This window comes from Polistes canadensis, unplaced genomic scaffold (assembly GCF_001313835.1).
Source record: "Polistes canadensis isolate GaletaPanama2010 unplaced genomic scaffold, ASM131383v1 scaffold_1, whole genome shotgun sequence".
Taxonomy (NCBI): domain Eukaryota; kingdom Metazoa; phylum Arthropoda; class Insecta; order Hymenoptera; family Vespidae; genus Polistes; species Polistes canadensis.
The window spans coordinates 190,528-210,321 of NW_014569548.1; the positions used below are offsets into that span (position 1 = coordinate 190,528).

General features: G+C 34.6%; 1 protein-coding gene across 5 annotated transcripts in view; it reads right to left on the reverse strand.

The window, feature by feature from the left end:
- Positions 1-19,794, reverse strand: part of LOC106783608 (transcription factor AP-2-epsilon) — a 192,389-nt gene that overhangs the window by 68,503 nt on the left and 104,092 nt on the right. The window contains exon 1 of one of the 5 annotated variants that reach the window (XM_014742299.1): positions 11,608-12,885. The exons of the other annotated variants lie outside the window; for them this stretch is intronic. Coding sequence (XP_014597785.1) covers positions 11,608-11,895 — 288 coding nt within the window. The 5' untranslated portion in view covers positions 11,896-12,885. Of the gene's footprint in view, positions 1-11,607; positions 12,886-19,794 lie in introns of those variants that run through there. 5 annotated transcript variants of the gene reach the window in all.

A 19,794-nucleotide genomic window follows, 5' to 3' on the forward strand; every position in this document is an offset into this window, starting at 1 on the left:
GAAACTTTTCAAAGAAATTGCAAAGATGCGCAATTAACAGCATTGCATTCTCTGACGTTTTTTGAAGTTTACATGCTAAATTTATAACTCGATATTGTATTCTACGCGTAGACAAAATAATGTACTTTAATTTAATATAAAAATCATTAAAATCCATTTGCTAAAAGTATTAAAAATATTTACCAAAACTTTTCAAAGAAATAGCAAAATTGTACAATTTATAGCATTGCATTCTCTGACATTTTTTGAACCTTTGCAGATCAATTTATAACTCGATATAGTATTCTGCGCTTAGACAAAAGAGTGTACTTTAATTTAATATAAGTTTCATTAAAATTTATTCACTTTTAGTATAAAAAATATTCACCAAAACTTTTCAAAGAAATAGTAAAGTTGTACAATTTACAGCATTGCAATCTGTGATTTGATTTTCTCCTCTGATTGGGAGGGGTTGTCTGTGCCCGAGAATGTATACTTTTTAACGTTGTTTAAATAGTAATTTGATATTCTATAGAATATCAAAGTATTATGTTCGATGCCTAGGAAAAATTGGAAGAATTTTTCAATTTCCGACTTCGTCTGAAGGCTCTTCACATTCATAGTAATGCCGAGGATTTACTAGTAATGCCTGATTCCCGGCTTTGTGACGGTAACATATATATTATATTTTTATATAATAATATATTTATATAATAAATAAAATATTTTTATAAAACATTATATATATATAATTTCTATAATATAATATATATATATATACCCATGATCGTTCAGTGTATGTGTTCGAAATATTAATATAATATAATAAATTATATATAAAAGAATAATTTAATATATATATATATATCAAAAAATGTAGGTAAGAAAAAAATAACGTTAAGAATAATCGTAGAGAAAGAGAGAGCTGTAGCAAGCAATCTGTTTAGTTCATGGACCGATGGAGTTCAAACCGAACCGCCTACTTGAACCGATAACAGGTTCCACACACCGTGGCGGTAATATTTAAACATTCACGTTTACCGGTTAGGTCTGCTTCCGTAGGTAGTCGCGTGTACGCATGCACGCTTGTATTTCTATCTCTTTCTTTATTTTTTTATTTTTTTTTTTTTCTATCTTTCCTTGTCTAAGGTGTGCACGTGGATTTCTCAGAGTGGCGTAGATAGGCCTCCTCTCGTGTTTAAATCCATATAGGAGGAGAAATAAGTATAGGCAGATAGGTTAGAACGTAATCTGCCGAAGGGTATAGGTCGACCGACACGTGCAGGTGTCTTTAAGGTTCTCCTTTCTTCTAGCAATGCATCAAATTTACCGGTGAAACAACACACCCCCGAAGCTGAAAAGGTACTTTGTTCTGGAACCCTTTCAAGATAAGCGACACACCTACCCAGGCTTCTGTACAGTGACGACCGACGAAGATAGACGTGAAAACAAAAAAAAAAAAAGAGAGAGAAAAGTTAATCGTCTTTTCTTCTTCTTCTTATTTTTATTCTTTTTCTTCTCTCTCTTTAAAGGAGAATGTAATTTTGTTCTCAAACTAATTTCGTGTGTCGGCTCGTTATTATACATTAAACTTTTACCAAAGTTTTTCGTAACGAACCAAATGAACAAGAACGTACCATTAATGATTTTAACCGATGATCGATGCTTCGTAAATCTTACATCAACTCGTTAAATACTTTTCGTTTAATAATCAATCGTTTCCCATCATTATTAATATTTAAACGTAACATTACGTTTAATATATATATAATATTATATATTTTCGCGTATATCTCTTTTATAACGTTATTGCATTTTCAATGCAATTATTATCCTACAAATAATTGTACAAAATTATCCCCCATTTAAACATTATTCTTCGTTAGTATTTTTATCTCTCAAAATATATCATATCATTAATTTTAATCGTCGTAATAATATAACGATCGTTATAAGAAATAAATCCGAGAAAAATTTACTCGTCGACAAAAATCGATTAAAAATCAAACGAATGATAATAATTTAAAAAAAAAAAAAAAAAGAATAAGAGGTGTTTCTCGGACATATATAAAAATATCGTCAACGTAGTAATAGAGATTAAATTCGTGTCAGAGTTTGTTATTCAATTTTTTCTTACCCTTCTCTCACTCACTCACTCACTCTCTCTTTCTCTCTTTCTCTATCATTATTTCTAAACAAGAACCAGTGGTAATATTTCGTCGGTCGTTTTTGACAAGACATATACGATTTATAAGTCATATTAGTTGGGAGAGAGAATCCTATGATTCATATTCAGATGTACGCGTCGTTTCTACAGAACATTATTGCTAGTGTTTCTCTCATTCTCTCTCTCTCTCTCTCTCTCTCTCTCTCTCTTTCTCTCTCTCTCTCTTTCTCTCTCATTCTCTCTCTCTTTCTGTTTCTCTCTTTGGAAGTAGGACGAGCAAAAGGTTAACGGTTGTATCCGCGTGCGTAAGTTCGAGCATCGATACAAGAAATCAACGATGGAAGAACCACCATGATCATAAGAGACAATGCTTGCCGTTCAAGGCTAATCTCTTCTCCTTGGAAGATAGAATAATACATATGTATTATTATTATATATATATATATTATATAAATGTATGTATACGTATGTACGAAACAAAAGTAAAATGAACTCAGACGAATCAGCTTGATCTCGCCTTCTTTACCAACGAGTACAATAGGCTAATAATAATGAGAAGTCGAAAAGGTGAAATCGAAATGCTCGACGAATGTCTTCTTCTTCTTCTTCTTCTTGTTATTCTCGTTTATTGTATTCTTTTTCGTCATTAGAAAGTGTTCGAGGCGTGTTCCACACGTCATAAGAAGATAGGGAAAACACTTCATAAATAATTTGATCGTTTTATACGTCATCGTTAGATTTCAATCGTTCGGTAGGAAAGGTGGGGGTGGGGGGTGGGGGGTTATTGAGGGGAGTCGGGCAGGTAGCGTTTAATTGCCGACGAATTTACAACTTTTTATTGTTAATTGGTAATAGTTTGTATTTTATTTATTAATATTTTTGTAATATTATTAACGATAATTGTTTGTTCGATTGATATTTCGTCGTTGTTGATCGATTATACGGCAAAAGTATCTCATTAGATTTTCTTCTCGGGATCGTATTTTAATTATCTCGCATATTGAAAGAACGACGAAAAAAATTACACACAAGAAAAAAAAAATGCGAGGAAAAGAGAAGTTACAAATGAATTTCTAATGTTTTATTCACATAACGAATATATTATCGAAATGTTTCTCTCTCTCTCTCTCTCTCTTTCTCTTTCAAAGAAAACTTGTTCATAATCTTTTATACGAATTCCACGAGAGATATAAATATCTTTTATGTCGTAAAAGTTGCCGTTACCGAATGCTTGCTTGACCGTTCGTTTCGTCAAACTATTCTCTCACGTATATATTATAAATACATACATACGTATGTCTATTCTCGTACGTGGATATTTAAGAAAAAGAAAAAAGAAAAAAAAAATACGAGCAAACTGCATTTTGACAAAGATGGAGTGCATATAAATGAGTGCAATAAAACGTCAAACCGCGAGTACCCGAAGTCTACGCGGCTAAGAAGTCATCGTAGAATGAAAAAAAAAGCAAAGAACTTAGTGCAAGAACATTTTATGACACGTACGCTAACCTACGTTTATTATCTTCCATGGATGGTGGTGTTTCGTCGACGATAAGGTAAGCTTATGGTTTTTTCTTTGTTTTTTTTTTTAAATGATGTGGGGGGGGGATAAGCCAACAACCATTGTGGTTGCCGAATGAAACGAGCTGAAATTGCGTTTATTACATTAAAACGCTTCGTTAAATTCATTAATGCTAGATTTACTGACTGAACCAATTTGACTTATTCAAAATTTGAGACTACTACTACTATATATATATAATTTAAATATTATTTTTTAGTTAGATAATAAAATATATATACGTAAATATTAATTATTCCCCATCTATCTAACTTTTCATTCAAACACAATGTTTTTAAGTGATTAAAAAAATAATGAACAAAACATTCGTAAATCTAATATTAAGAAAAGTCAATCAGGTTAAACAGCAGATAATAATAAATGTTAAATTATTAATGATAACACACACACACACACACACATAAATAAAAAGATTTAACGAAGTGAGGGGAAAAAAGAAAATAAAAATAAAAAAAATATATACGAATAAGAAACGAGAAAGAAAGTTTACAAGGTTAGTCTTATTATTTTCTTTGGGATTAGTGTTTTAACTCTTAAATTTATTTTATATTAACGCGTTTACACGTTTCTCGTTATTACACTTCGCTATCCTGCGATTGCGATTATTAGTATCGAGTAACACGCGAATATATTTCTTTTTAAGATTATAAAAAATATATACGAATCTTTATCCTTACCATTTCTCTATCTCTATCTTTCACATTCGTTCTTTTTCTCTTTGAACTAACTTCCACGAGAATTTTCCTATTTTTACGTCGTAACAAATTCCAATAACGTTATCGAAACTCAGCGAATATATTTTAAATAAGAGAGTTTCCTTAATAAAAAATAATCACAAGTAAGAAATCGAACGATACCATCGCGTTTACTATACTCATCTTATTTATCTTTTTATCAAGCAACTAATGGTAAGTAAGAAAGTTGCCATGCTTCGCTTGGTTTGTTCACAGGTTAGGGTTATTTGTAAGTATCATCATCGGTGCCAATGTTGGTATAATGGTTGAACGCTTGCCAACCATGCGAGAACTTAACGATTCTTTGCCGATTTATTTCTCTCTCTCTCTCTCTCTCTTTTTAACTCTATCAATTTGTTCTCACTTGTATTACCTCGTAAAATGTACTTTACTTACAGTTACTTACACTGTGATCGCAAAACAACGTGATAAGAAATATCTTTTGCCGAACAAACGTTTCCGCGAGCCTTTAACGCTAAGAAGAAATCTTTCAAGAGAAACCTAATTTGCATCGATATCATCTGGGGGGGGGGTAGGGGGGGAGGAATCGTCGAATAACGAGTCAATTTGTCCAATAGGAATAGACGAACGATTTACATTTGTTTCTTATGATAAAATAAACGTATAACGCGACAAGTGTTGCGAATAAACCACCAACAATAACAATAACAACAACAAAAATGTTAATCTGATCTACGACATTTTCAAGTTCTTTTCTATTCTCCTTTTCTTTTATTTTATTTTATTTTTCCCTTTTACAATAAATCCGAAATATGCAAATGATCGAATAAAGCCGTGCTAGCAAATATGCTTAGCTTAGCTTCGACGTTTTATTTAAGCCTTTTTTTTTTTTTTTCTTTTGCTACTGCACCCGCACCCGCTCCCGTTTGAAGATAAAGCAGAAAGTGTATATAATAATATATTGTGCTAGGGGGATAAAACGGCTGTTACACGGATAAATTTGCGTTACCTTTAAGGCCCTGCCGTTTATTGAGTTCCTGTTGTATTTGCACGTAAAGGAAAAGGAAAGAAAGAAAGAGAAGGAGAGAAAGAGAGAGAAGTTTCTTGCTTCCTACGTGCTTTGGTTATGTTTATACGTTTTGCGGCGCGAACCAACTGCGCGAATGGGATTTAATCCAGATCTTTATTGGCTATCTCAAAGGTAAAGGTTTCTCTCGCGGGAAAAAGGAGCACACACACACACACAGTTGTTCGTGCACGAGAAGAAGCAGAAGGAAGAAGAAGAAGAAGAAGAAGATGTCGGAGGACATCGTTAAGATCCGAGTAACGTCTCCTTTGTCCTCTCGTTTATTCTCTCCTTTTTCCTCTCCTTTATTCTCTTCCTTTTCGCCTCTCTTTTCTACGAACAACACACGGGGTTATGTATATACATTTATTTATTTATTTTTCTTTCTTTCTTTCTTTCTTTCTCTTTAGAATATATTTTATTTACTAGCTATTGCGCTAAAAGTAGGATTTGTCGAAATTTACACGAAGGGGGTGGGTGGCGGATGAATTTCTCGGTTTTTCTTGATTTTTTTTTTCTTTTCTTATTCCGATATATGTGTTATACATACGAATATATTAGTTTCTATATATATGTATATTTATAAGTATATAGATTTTCTGTGCTTTTATATATGTATTGTATGTGTATACAAATTATATTTACACTATTTATACGAAGGGGTGGATAAGCACGGAACCTTCTATGGTATCCCGTATAAATATAGCTAAAGTTATCGATGCAGGTTGGTATCTTTAAATTACAATGTCTATAGAAAGAAAGAAAGAAAGAAAGAAAGAAAGGGTGTCTTTTATTTGGAAGAACTTTAAATTACTTTCTCTTTACCTTTTGCCTTGTGATAAATTTACGCGGACGTATCTCGGTATGGGACATAGTATCTCGGATTATCGCAATGCGGTATCTGCGTTGTTCTTGTGATTTAAATTTGGTTTTATTTTTCTTTTTTTTGAGATCATTCTTGAAAGAATGAAGTGGTCAGTGCATTATTTATACACATACATATAATACATATATATATATGCATGCTTGTGATTTAAATTTGGTTTTCATTTTATTTTTTACTTCTTTTTCTCTGAGATCATTCTTGAAAGAATGATTTTAATGAAGCCACGAGAAGTGAAGTGGTCAGTGCATTATTTATACACATACATATAATACATATATATATATATATGCATGTACACGCGTTTTATAAGTAAGGTTAATAAAGTAATTACTTACTCGGACACAATCTTCTTTTTATTTTATTTTATTTTATTTTATTTTTATCTTTTCTTTTTTCTTACTTTCTTTATCTTTCTTTCGCTCGAGCTTATTCATTCATTTATACTTCGTCGCTTTCTCACGTGCTACCTACGCATATATTCGTATATAAAGTAAAAATTGTTGCCGTCGTCTAATGTACTTATGGCTCGCGTGAAAATCACGTTTACGAAGGATAGTAATTTTGATAATCGTTCGGCAATCTTCGCGTTGGCACCGTACTGGAAAGATCTTGCTTGAGCTTGTAGGATAATTTGTGCGCGAACGTTCAGAGACGAGACGAGACGAGATACTTCATAAGAATTGTTTAACGATATTGTCCGTACGTTTATCTTCAGATTTCTTCTATCGTCTTCTCGTTTTTTTTTTCTTTTTTTTTTTTTCTTTTTTAACTCGTGGTTCTCGAACTACGATCCTTGGTAGATATTTCTTCTTAAACGTTGTTTGAAGTTATCCCGCGAGTGTTCTCTCTCTCTCTCTCTCTCTCTTTCTTTCTTTTTCTCTTTCTCTTAAAGTACTCGTAGATTCCCGTTACAGGAACGATTCGAAAAATGTCGCGTGGGCGTCAACGTGTTTAATAGGAACACGAAACGACATTTGTTCGTTTTTATTTTTTCTTTTTTTTTTACCTTTTCCTTGAAAAACGTTCAAAGATAAAAGTTTTTTTTTCTATATACAAACAAAATCATTTAAACGCGTTTTATTAGTTATTCCTTAATTTTTTTCTTTTTCTATAACAAGAAATTAAAATTAAAAAAATTAATAATATGTAATTAAAATATTTAATTTCCATGGGGGGGGGAGGGGGAATTTTTTTTGTATGTAAACGTTTATTAGTTATTATTTAATTATCGATACCTTTTTTTTGTCTTACTTAATAAGATAATAAATCTCTCACGTTATTTATCCTTTCGTAACTCTAATTTGAATATCGATTTAATGAATGATATTTTTGAAACATATTCGAATCGTTATTCAATTGGAAACATATAATATCGCGAATCTAAACGAATGTCAACAGAATATAGGTATGAATTTATCATTAATAAGATAGGTTAAATTTTGGAACGGATAATTTTGGTGTTGTCCGAAAGTTTCAGAAACAATATATCAAAAAAACCTGTGTACCACGCACAAACATCGTAAGCATACCTATCATTATCTAAGACCCCCACAAAAGTGATTTATACCTGGCCTTTAGACTACCGCTGAATCGTGGTTAAATTTTCTTCTCGGTATAAAATTAGTACCTACGAACCCGCGAAACCTTGCGACACTCTCTTTCTCTCTCGTGTGTGCGAATAAACATTTATGATCTTGCGGGTCGATCTTTGCCCTCCCACTCTAACCCATCGCACGAGTTATAAAAATGTCATAAAATATGTGTATGTGTGTGTGGACCGTAGAATTACAGTGGTTTACTACGTTTACTATGTGTATATTCGCACACTATGTTAAGTATGCATGTATGTATATACATACGTACGTACGTACGTACGTGAAAATCATCGTTGGTTTGTTTTTCTTTTTTCTTTATTTCGCAAGCGTGTTACAATTTTTGCAAATAAAATATGATTCACCTTAATTGATTTATAAGTACAACGCGTTCTTTTATGGAAAGCAAATTATTAAAGCATCACGGATTGGAAGGAAGTAATCATTCTTTAGATTTTATCGTGACGAGTACGAATAAAAAAAAGCTGACCACTTAAAATTCTACTTTTATATAAAGTTGAAAATATTATTTGATAATGGTATTTTTCTTATTTATGATAGAATATCTTCGGACGGTTTTTAATTTTAATAAAGAAAGCATGAATTTTTTACAGCACAGGTGTCTATTTTAATTCGGTAGTCGAGATCTTACGTCACTTACCACCTGAACACGTTTTAACAGAGAAAATCATTTTAAATGTTAATCTTTTCTTTCTCGATAAGAAGTAAACCATTAAAGTACGTAACTCTATACGTATATGAGAAAGACGAGAACGTTTCTGGTTATGGATAAACGTGGTTGAATAAAGTTGTTGTTGTTGTTGCAAAAAAAAAGAAATTCTTGATCGCGTATCGGCTTTGATCTTCAATTATTATTCGTTATTGATCCATCGATCAATCCCGAGATGATTATTTATCCGAAAAAGCAATCTTTCATCATTTTTATTATTATTATAATAGCCTCGGTTTAATTGAGACTTACAGTTTGTAAGCTTAATTAGTTTCACGTTTTTGTTATCTGTAAACGTATATCATGCTACTTAAAAACTAATACTGCTTAATATATTTGTCTTTGATAAGAAAGAAAAAAAAGTATACGTATCTAAAAAAGAGAAGAAAAAAAAATGTAAAAAAAAAAAAACAGGCTTATCCTTGGCAAGATTATTCTCGATATCATTAATGAATGTCGTAAGTAATGAAATAGGAAGAATAAGAATAAGAAGAAAGCTTGGGCAAATAAAATGAGACTTCCTATACGTGTACGTAAAGTAGCAATTAATCGATCAACGAACAAAAGGATAACTGCTACACGCAAAGATCAAGTATTTTACTCGTGAAGATCGACTCGTGGTTCGTGGGATAGTTGAGGAATGAAAATTGAAAAGGTAGTATTTAGTATATAGCTTTACACGCGCGTTTAAAACATGGATATTACATATATATATACATATATATACATATATATACATATATATATATATATATATGGAGGACTTCGTGAAAGGCGATCTAGCCTAACCTTTTGATCGTTCATACATATTACTTTGAAACCAGGCAATGACCTACGCGCGTTAAAACTATCACTTTGGGATTCCTTCGACTATGAATTCCCTAAGTTTATCATTCTCTAATTTTGTTTGTCGAATAAAACCAGGATAAAGTTGTCGTGTTAGGAAGGTATACGTAAATACGTAGGTATAACTATCTTTTCGCAAATAATTTACGATTAAAGATAAAAGACAATTAATTGCTCTTACGTACGCGTTATAAAAGTTCAATTTATGCGCTACATATCGATAATAGGTATTAGACATTTTCTAGTTAGGTATTTTTTTTTTTTTGATGTATGTTTTAAATATCGTTTTAAACTGGTCAATGAATCTACCGATCGTGATCGTTAACGACGAGATTGGATGATCGGTAAAATCAAAGCAATCATTTTTGTGGTTGTTGTTTCTTTTTCTTTTCTTTTTGTTGTTGTTGTTGGTTTTTATCAACGAAGTATTAATGGCGAAGTTATTTATCCACTTGGTATATAAAATAGCGCATCCGTCGCGTATAGAGTCTTGATTTTTCTCGAAACCCGTTTTGTGACCTCGTCATCGCAACTTACATAGGAATCCTACGAGACATAGACATAGACATAGACATAGACATAGACATAGACGGTCCTGCCTACGCGAATACGATAGCTGGTAAACTACTATAGTTAGATCTATATAGTAGGGTAAAGACTTACCGGTGCAAGCCACCGTACGTACGTCCTCGTTTTCGAGATGCCCGTTTACGTTCCTTAGAAATTGATCGTAAAAGTCGAATGATATTGACGAAAGAAAAAGAAAAAGGAACGTATGTATCGATCAGAGAATAGAAGAAACAAAAGAAATAAAAGGAAGGAGAGATTAGTTTTTATACGACAACAATTACAGATAATCCTCCTACAACACGGAATCCTGTATAACACAGTTTTATACTAACAGGATAAAAAAATTATGAAAATCTTGGTACGGCACTGGATAACACAATATGGTTGCTTAATGTATTTTAAAATGAAATTATCTTAAAATAATGAACTTTGGGTCTGATGTAACACGGCATTTTCTAGGAATCTATCTACCGTATCTTAGGAGGATTACCTGTATATAACTTTTTAACAACCCGTTATTGGATTAAAGAAAATTCATTTAACAGGGATCGAGAATTATCGAGAATCCGTAAGATCGATAAAACGATATTAACACTTTCCGCATGCATTCACTTCGTATTCGAAAGTTAATCCTGGTTATAATGTATTTAAGCAAATAAGGTTGTGCGTTGTTAAATAAATAAGAATTGAAAATGTAAGAAGAATAATTTTGCACGCAGATGTGAGAGCATCTCTCTGAGCGTCTCATTTTAAGAGGACCCCCTTCTACATTAGTAGCCTCGATTTGTTCCAGTCCCTCGATCTATCCACCTGATTTGTTGCCGCGTGTCAGCTTTAACTGAGAGTTATCTTCGTACGGAAAGACATTGGAGAACAGGTATGAGAGTGGCATGCGTAGGCGGACACACTTGGACACCACTGAGACTAGTCGAGCTACGTTCAGCTTGATTCTTTTTCTTTTTATTTCTTTTACCACGTGAGAATTTCCTTTTCCTACTATCGTTGCGAAGAAAATGATCTAAACAATAATTCCTATAACGTTTCAACGAGTTGAAGGATTATTATTTCGAAAATGACCGTCTTATATTAAATAAACAATATCGTTTCTCCAGATAATCCAATTTTTGTTATATAAGACAAAACAAACAAACTCATTTTTATTTGTATCGATATAAAACACGTATTGGTTATATAGAAAAATATTAGAATAAATATCTTGAATAAATTATAAATAGATTGATCAGTCCACGTTAAATTGAAGGTAAATTTATCGACTAACTTCATCCGGTTAATTTCGCATCGTCGGTGTGCGCGCGCATCGTAAATATCGACTAACTTCATTCAGTTAATTTTGCGTCGTGGTTGTGCGCGCGCATCGTAAAAAAACGCGGCAAAAGAAGTATAAGTTGAAATAATTGTAGGGAAAAAAAGTGGAGGGGAGGGGGAAAATAATTTTGTCGAAGTATCCAACCTCTGGTTAAAAGGGCCACTTACATCGTCACGTTCGTCCTGTAGTTCGTCGTCTGCGCTATCCTCGAGTACGAAGGCCACGTCGTTATTGTTCCTCGTTAAAGAAGGTAGCTTTCTCGGCGTTAATTCTTCGCCATCGGTGTCTCCTCTCTTACGTTTGCAATCCCTCTGCTCCGCCAACGTGGTGTTAGCCTCGTGCTCTTCCAACATGTCGGTCACCATCAGTTCCGACTCGACGCTCGTCGGGGACACGACTTCGTCGAGTGGTGACATTGTTGTTTTGTCGGCTTCGTTGCCCTCGAGAATTGACATGATGGACGAGGAACCAACTGTTTCCGTTCTCTCAGTGTAGTAAAAACTAACTCCTCCCCCCTTTTTGTTTTTTCTTTTTATTTTCTTATTTATTTTTTATCTCCTTACTTTTCTTTATTTCTTTCGTTTTCTTTTCTTTTTATCGCGTTGCAAACCATTAATCATTTATCTCGACGCGGTGAAAATTAAATGAACATTTATAAGTATTCACATAATTTAACTAAGCCAAAGATGACAACATTGACGACGACATTTCTTGTTCGCTTTTGCTAAGCGTTAAAGTCTCCGACGGGGCACGCGCCGCCGATAACAACCCGGAGACTTAACGTCTCCGATCTTTTTCTCTATCCTTTTCTTCTCCTTGTACAAATCTCTTTCCCTCCAGGCATCGAAGTCTCCGCTTACGGAACTTACGTTCAACTAACTCGCTTTCGCTTTCTTTCACGAATCATTCGACGTCCGTGCCTTTGGCACTATTGAACACACAAACCCAAGGGAGAATCCTTCGATTAGAACAGGTGTACTACCTGTTGTACGAGTTAAACTCACGTTACAGTTTCTACTGTTAAACTACACATTTCTTACGTCCTAACTTTCCACTTCTTTCTATTGCAACATTATATATATATATATATATATATATATAGTTGTCCGAGTTAGGATTTTTTAATCGACGTGATGATCACTCTAATCGTCGTTTATATTCACGATATTTGATTTCACTTAAAAATCGTAACGTTGCCTAAGGTTAATCCTACCTTCCTTACGTATATTTCACTGTTTCCAACTCGCGGAGAACTTTGTCCGTCGTATTTTGCCATGGTCGTGTTCGGTCGATTACGTTTTCCGGTTTCTCTCTGAATTTTTGTTATTTTCGTTTCGAAGACGCCGCCGGCAGCGCCGTGAATGATTATTAGCGACGATTTTAAGAAATTCACTTTAAAATTTAATTCAGTTCTCGACATGCCTCTAGCGAGAAGAGAATATCAATTCTGGTTCGATTATTATTATTATTATTATTATTATTATTATTATTATTCTTTTTCTTCTTCTTCTTCTTCCTCTTTCGGTTTTAAAGTCCGTACGAAGTTCAAGGTGAACGATTCACTCACCGATCGGTATATATCGTTGAAGAATTGCCTCCGGCGCGCGTGGGTAGTTATGTAATCGCTGTTGATGATGATTCGTGCACTGGTGTGAAGTAAAGCCAGAGGGAAAGATCAAAAGAGGAATTACAAAAAATAACGGCGCAAACAATAATATCAAAACAACCAACAACAACAAACAACAAACAATAAACAACAATAACAATTAACAACAAACAACGAGGAATGAGAATCACTTTGGGGGTGGGAGGGATAGGGTGTAGATAAAAACAAAAGAAAATCGTTCGACTTGAACGGACGTTGACGTACGCGAAGAGGAATAATAGTCACGTGGTCGTCGTGTTTCTGGCTGTCAGTTGAAGGAGAGGGAGAGAGAGAGAGAGAAGAGGAGAAAGGAAGGAAATTTTGCCGAGGGGGGTGTTTTGAAGGAATCAGAAGTTGGCGTAGTCGGATGAGAATGCACAGGTGGGTGTCGCGATAAAAAAAAGAGAATAGGAAGAAGAAAGTGGTAGAATTGGAGGAAGAGGAAGAGGAAGAAGAGGAAGAAGAGGGGGAGGAGAAGGAGGAGGAGGAGGAGGAGAAGGAGGGGAACGGAGAGGCGAGTTTCGGAAAAGTCTCTACCGGGAAAGTTGTGCGTTGGGCACACACGCACGTATAAACGAGTATAGTATAACGCGCGCGTATTGGTCGAAGGTCGGCGAGAAGCGATCGGGCGACACCGCGTTGGCGCGCGCGCCTCTCGAGAATGGCCTAAAGGCGAAAAGAGGAAAGGATCTCATCGAGTGGCGCCGCCCGCGGCAGGAGGGGGCAATCCTTCTATCTCTCTTTTACTTTAAGTGCACCAAGTGTTGTGTTGGATATACTGTTCTACCACCACCACCACCGCAACCACCACCACCACCACCATCTTTGCCGCCGTTGCCGCTCCTGTTGGCTACCCACACCATTACTAATACTTTTGTAGGGATATCACCAACACACCAACAACCGTCCAGCTGTCTTCTTCCTCTTTCCTTCCTTCTCTCTTTATCTTTATCCTTTATCTTTCTCTTTCCTCCGACATATTGCATCTTTTTCCTTCTCTCTCTCTCTTTTTCTTTCTTTCTTTCTTACTTCGAATGCGTATACACTGTGTCTCTGTTCTCCGGCCGGTCCCCGGACTGGACCGGTCATTCTCTTTTCATCTTCCTTCCTCTTTCTTCTAAGATAGAGTAGTCTTTTCTTTATCTTCTTCTTCTTCCCTATATCTTTATGCGATACCTGCTACAGCAGCAGCAGCAGGAACAGCAACAGCAGCAGCCAACGGAAGAGAGTCGGTCACTTCGTCGAATTCACCCTTTTACTTCTACTCGCATTTTCATTTCTTCTCATATTATTCCTTTTTATTTTTCTTAACCCATTCTGTTTGTGTTTTATTATTATTATTGATACCAATCGATTTAATCTATTATTTATCATATTAATCTCGTATAATATTATCTCTTCGATAATTGAATAATAATTATATAAAGATTGTCTATCATTTAAAATTTATTTCGAATATTTTCACGACAAATCATACATTTTGTTTTCTTTTATATCGTTATACAAATTTATGATATTAAAAAAGAAAAAAAAGCAATCAATCGTCTTCCGTAATTTTCTTTTTCCCCCCCGTCTCTGTTTGGCACACGGATGAGCAGCAACACGCCTACGCATGAACTGAGGGGAGTAGGGGGGGGGTACAGGTATCGACGAGAGTTACGTTGCGTTACGTTCCATTGCATTGCATTGCATTGCGTTGCTATTCGTTCGTTTTCTCGTTCGTTTTTTTTTTCTTTCTTTATTTGCGTTCTGTTGCGTGCGCCGTTTTGACCAGCAAACACGACGACGACGACAACGACGACAACGTACGACGTGTCGCTCCTCTCGCGAGCTGCGCAACGATCCGATCTAATACTAGATCTCTTTCGGAGACCGGTCTCTCCTCGTTACCTTCGTTTTCCTCGGCTGTTCTCCCAATTAGTCTTCTCTCCGTCCACCATAAGTACGCGAGTAGTCTCCCTTTCGCGCCCCCGATGGTGCTACCTACTCTACCATCGAATACCATTGGCGTAACTTCCCTCTTTGCTTTTTTCTTTCTTTCCTTCCTTTCCATTATTTCTTTCCTTTCTTTTATTCTTATTAGTCAGATACAGATAAATTTTTTTACAACTGTATCGTAATTATTTGTTACATTTATTAATTTTTAATTTTGAGCTAATTTTAATTGATTTGATAATAAATTTCCTATTTGTAGGGATATATTAACGTTTCTAAATGTTAATTCTTGTCATCGGTAAATTAGATATATTTGATCAATATTTATATATCATCTATAAATAATATTGTCTTAATTATATATAATTATCTTTTCAATTTATGTTCTTATATATCCGAATCTCGTGTATCTAATTTTAATTGATTTATTTCGTAAAATAAATTATCGATCATTTTAATTTCAATATACTACCAGAGAAATGGATTTTAATAATCGCATAATTTATTTATACGTTCCCAAACAAATTTATATATCTACATTTTAATATCTCTTATTAAAAAAAAAAAACTCTGTTTCTTTGTCTTATTCTCTCTTTTCTTTTTTTCTTTTTTTTCTTCTCCCCGTGAACAAATCAAGATCCTACGCCATTGAACGACTATAGCATACTGGGTCGCGTGGCTGCTTCTAACTGAGCGATCTAAAAAGGAGTAGAGATTTCTTCTTGGGTTATCTCCGTTTGCTCTACGATTCTTTTAAGTAACTTTAGAATTTTACCACGAACGTATTCGATCGAACGATAGAATCAATATAAATAAACGCGATCGGTTTTAACGCGAAAGAAATAGAAAGAAAAAGAAAGAAAGAAAAAACCTGTTGTACTCTACGATTACGTATTAATCAAAATATTTCAAATTTCAAAACTCGTCAAGTTTTTTTCAAGTTGGTTCATTCACTTGTCCACTGTGCAATACTATCATGGTAATACCTATCGATAAACTCGTTAAGTGATCGTATAAAACACTTCGTCTAAATACCAAAACGATGACGAAGGTTACATTAACATTAAAATGTTTTTTCTTTTTCCTTTCGTTTCTTCCTTATTTCTTCCGTCTTTATCTATCCTTATCTATCTTTTTATACCTTTTCTTTTTTTCTCTTTACCTACGTGTTCGAATCTTTATTCGAACGAATGCGAACTTAACGAAGCGAGACGTACGTCTCCTATGTATGATTAGGTTGTCGCCGACACGTCGGCATCGGGATAAGAGAGACAATCCGATTCTAGTATGTATGTACATATACATACATATATATATATATGTATATACCTATGACCGAAGAAATTCCTCCATACGTTAACCCAAATATGAGCAAGAACGAAAGAGTAATGAGTCGCTCATTAAGAAAGAATTTATCTCTCTTTTTTCCTTTTTTTTTCTTTTTTTATTTGCCAATCTGCGGTGGTGAGGCTATATAATTTAAAACAGCAATAAACTCGTTCGTCACGACCAAGACGTTGCGTACGTAAAATACTTTGCGAGTTTAAAACGTTCCCCCCCAACTGGGGCTGAACTGGGCTGAACTGGGCTGGGTTGGGCTGGGTTGGGCTGGGGTGGTGGGAGAGGGGTAGGTGGGAAGCCGAGAAAAAAATAGAAACGCAAAAACGATCGTCCCGTGGCAGATTTTAACGAATCGTAGACACACACACACACACAGACACAAAAGTAAAAGAAAACAATCTTTCGCGTCATTTTTATTAAACCCTTTGAGTGTGCTATGAACGCATATATGCGTTTGGTAAAAATTCATAGGCGTGTTTAGCAATGTTAATGTAAAATAATGTAATATTATTGTTGTATGTTGTCAAATGTGAAAAGTAATATTGTGAGAAACAAAAATTGTAATTATAAAATTGAATTTATTTAATATTAACATCTGGTCACATTATTAATAAAATTCTTAATAAGAAGGTATCATAGGGAATTTGGACATCAAAAAAAGAAGTAGAACTTAATTTTGATAAGTTGAACGATTCGTCCCTTTATTGGGACTTCTTCAGCAACTTAATCTTTAAAGTTCAGCGTCTTTTTTCTTTAAGTAGACATACATTTTATTTTTATTTTTAATATTTAAAACACAAAACATCTACACTTCGTTAAGTCTTAATCCGTTATGAAACAACTGATTAAATTATTAATAAACTATTTTCATTCGTATAAAACACTTTAGTTAAAAGTATTCAACACTCAAAGGGCTAAAACAACGATAGATCATCATTTTCCATTTCCATTTTTACGAAACGTTTCTCTTCACTTCCGATCTCGTATCATCATCAACATCATCATCGTCAACATCGTCATCGTAGTCGTCGGATTGATTCGGGTTATTATTTCCGCGGAATTTGTTTTTTATATTAATTAGAAAAATATGTTTGGGGACGAATTAGTTTGAGTGTCTGGAACGTTTTGTCGAATAAAAATATTCGGGTCATGCGAACCGGCAACTGGCAACAGTGGACCTTGGTGGATCGGTGGCTTCCGAGACAGAGGCTGCTCCCTTCGGCATACCAAGACAGATCACCTCTTTTTTTACTTCCCTTCCCTTCCTCCCTCTCCTCCCCATCCCTTTCCTCCCTCGGTCTTACGCGCACCTGTCCAGCCAGGATGGACGGTATTCTGATCACTCTACTCCCTGCGTGTGGCTCAACTTCTCTATCTTTTTCTTTTTATCCCTTCCTCTTACCATCACCCCCACCCCTCTCCACCCTCCCCTTTCCCAGCCTCTCTTTTTTCTTATTTGTTTTTTTTTATATACAGCGTAGATAGGCTTCTAAAAACCGCAAAATTGTATCATCCAACTAAAAACCATCAACAACATTGTATCACTCGTATCATTTTCCTATTGTCGCGTTAAAGAATAAATTTTAGAAAAAAGAAATAATTAAATTTCATACTTGGATTCCTATGTGACATATATTCGTATATCTGATAAACATTGGTTAGAAGAAAATTCCTATTAGATATTGTTCGATCAAAATCTATCGTTAATCGATATACGATAGAAGAAGAAACTTGTTACGTGACAAAAACTTTACATCACTCGCGCGTATTATATACATATACGTATTATAACTCTAATAATATCATTAATCTAAAAAGAAAAAAAGAGATATACTAGATATAAAGAGAAAAAAAATAGAGAGAGAGAGAGAGAGAGAGAGAGATAGATAGATAGAGAGAGAAGGATAAGAAGTAAAATGATAAGTTTCCTTTTCTTCACTCGTTACAAGTTAGTCGCGTTCGATAATGCAATAATGTTGTGGAAAAAGAATGATAGTATCAGGAAGAGTAGGATATAGTACGAAAACCCTGGTCCTTGTCATCCTTTCTCACCTTTCACAGCTTCTCTTTAGGATCGATTCCCAAGAGAAATCTTTAAACATATTTTCACGTCTCTCTCTTTCTTTCTTGCGCGCACGAGTTTGTCAACGAAAGAAGAAAAACTAGAAGAAGAAGAACAGCAAGAGGGGGATTGGGGTGAGAAGAGAAGTTGCGAGGGCGTCTCTGCCGGATGCAGATAGCAACGTCCGCTATGTACAATATGTGGCCACGTATGGGGGTGGTGGTGGTGGTGGTGGTTATGTGGTGGGTGACTATACAATATTCCCTTGATGGTAAAGGCCATCCAAAGTGTACGATAGGACTATGTATTCCCTTGCATAATATATTGCTTTACAGATGGTGTGGTCCCGTCTCGTCTCGTTCAACTTTCGATCCCAATAGAAGAACATCCCCCGTCCCCCCTGCCCTTACCCATCCTTTCCAGTCCCCTTCCCGCCCCCGAGACTTATCTCAAACCTCTCGGAATTTTTTTTCACTCCACTCCCTTCCCCTTTCCCTTCCTTATCCTTCACACGCGAGAAAAAAGGAACTCGTTCTCGTTTGATTTTCATGCTGAAAGACATATTCACGATGTGTCCCGGTTTTGAATATCCATTGCAATGCAATCTTCGTGAAAATCGATGACTCTTTCACGGATTTTCTTCTCTCTCTCTCTCTCTTTCATTTTTTTCTTTCTTCTTTCTTCTTTCTGTGTATCTTTATAGGTCGACAATAAAAAATAATAATCGATGGAAGTTATTTTCAAGTTTTCGAAGTATCCAAGATAATTCTAATTTGAAATTAATCCTAATGTGATAAACGAGACTAAAGTGATTTTTCGAAGGATATCAATTTTTTCGACGAATAAATAAAACCGTAGGAATGATAACCTTTTTTTGTTTCTTTTTTCTTTTCGTAATAATAATCAAACGAAATGTCGTAATTAAGAATCGTGTAGATATTATTATGATAGAAAATTAACGAGTACATATTTATCACGTTTAAAAAGTGACTAATCGTATTTATTTTTGTATTTAAAAAAAAATACAATTAATTCAATAAATCACTTATAATCCGTGATAAATTATAAAACAGTATCTCGCGAATCTTAGAATCTATGTTTTTGTTTGTTTGTTTATTATATAACTTATAAAAAAACAAAAAGCGAAGAAAAGAAATTAATTACAACCTAATGATATTAAAAAAGAAAAAAAAAAACAAAAAAAGTAGCAGGTAAAGATCGAACGAATCGATCGAATGATTTATCCAAACAGCTAATAGTCGACAAAAAAACGAGGAAAAAAGAAGGAAAGGAAAAGACTAATAGTAAGATAAAGATAGAAATGATGATGATGATGATGACGACGATGACGTTTCCCTCCTCCCCCCCCCT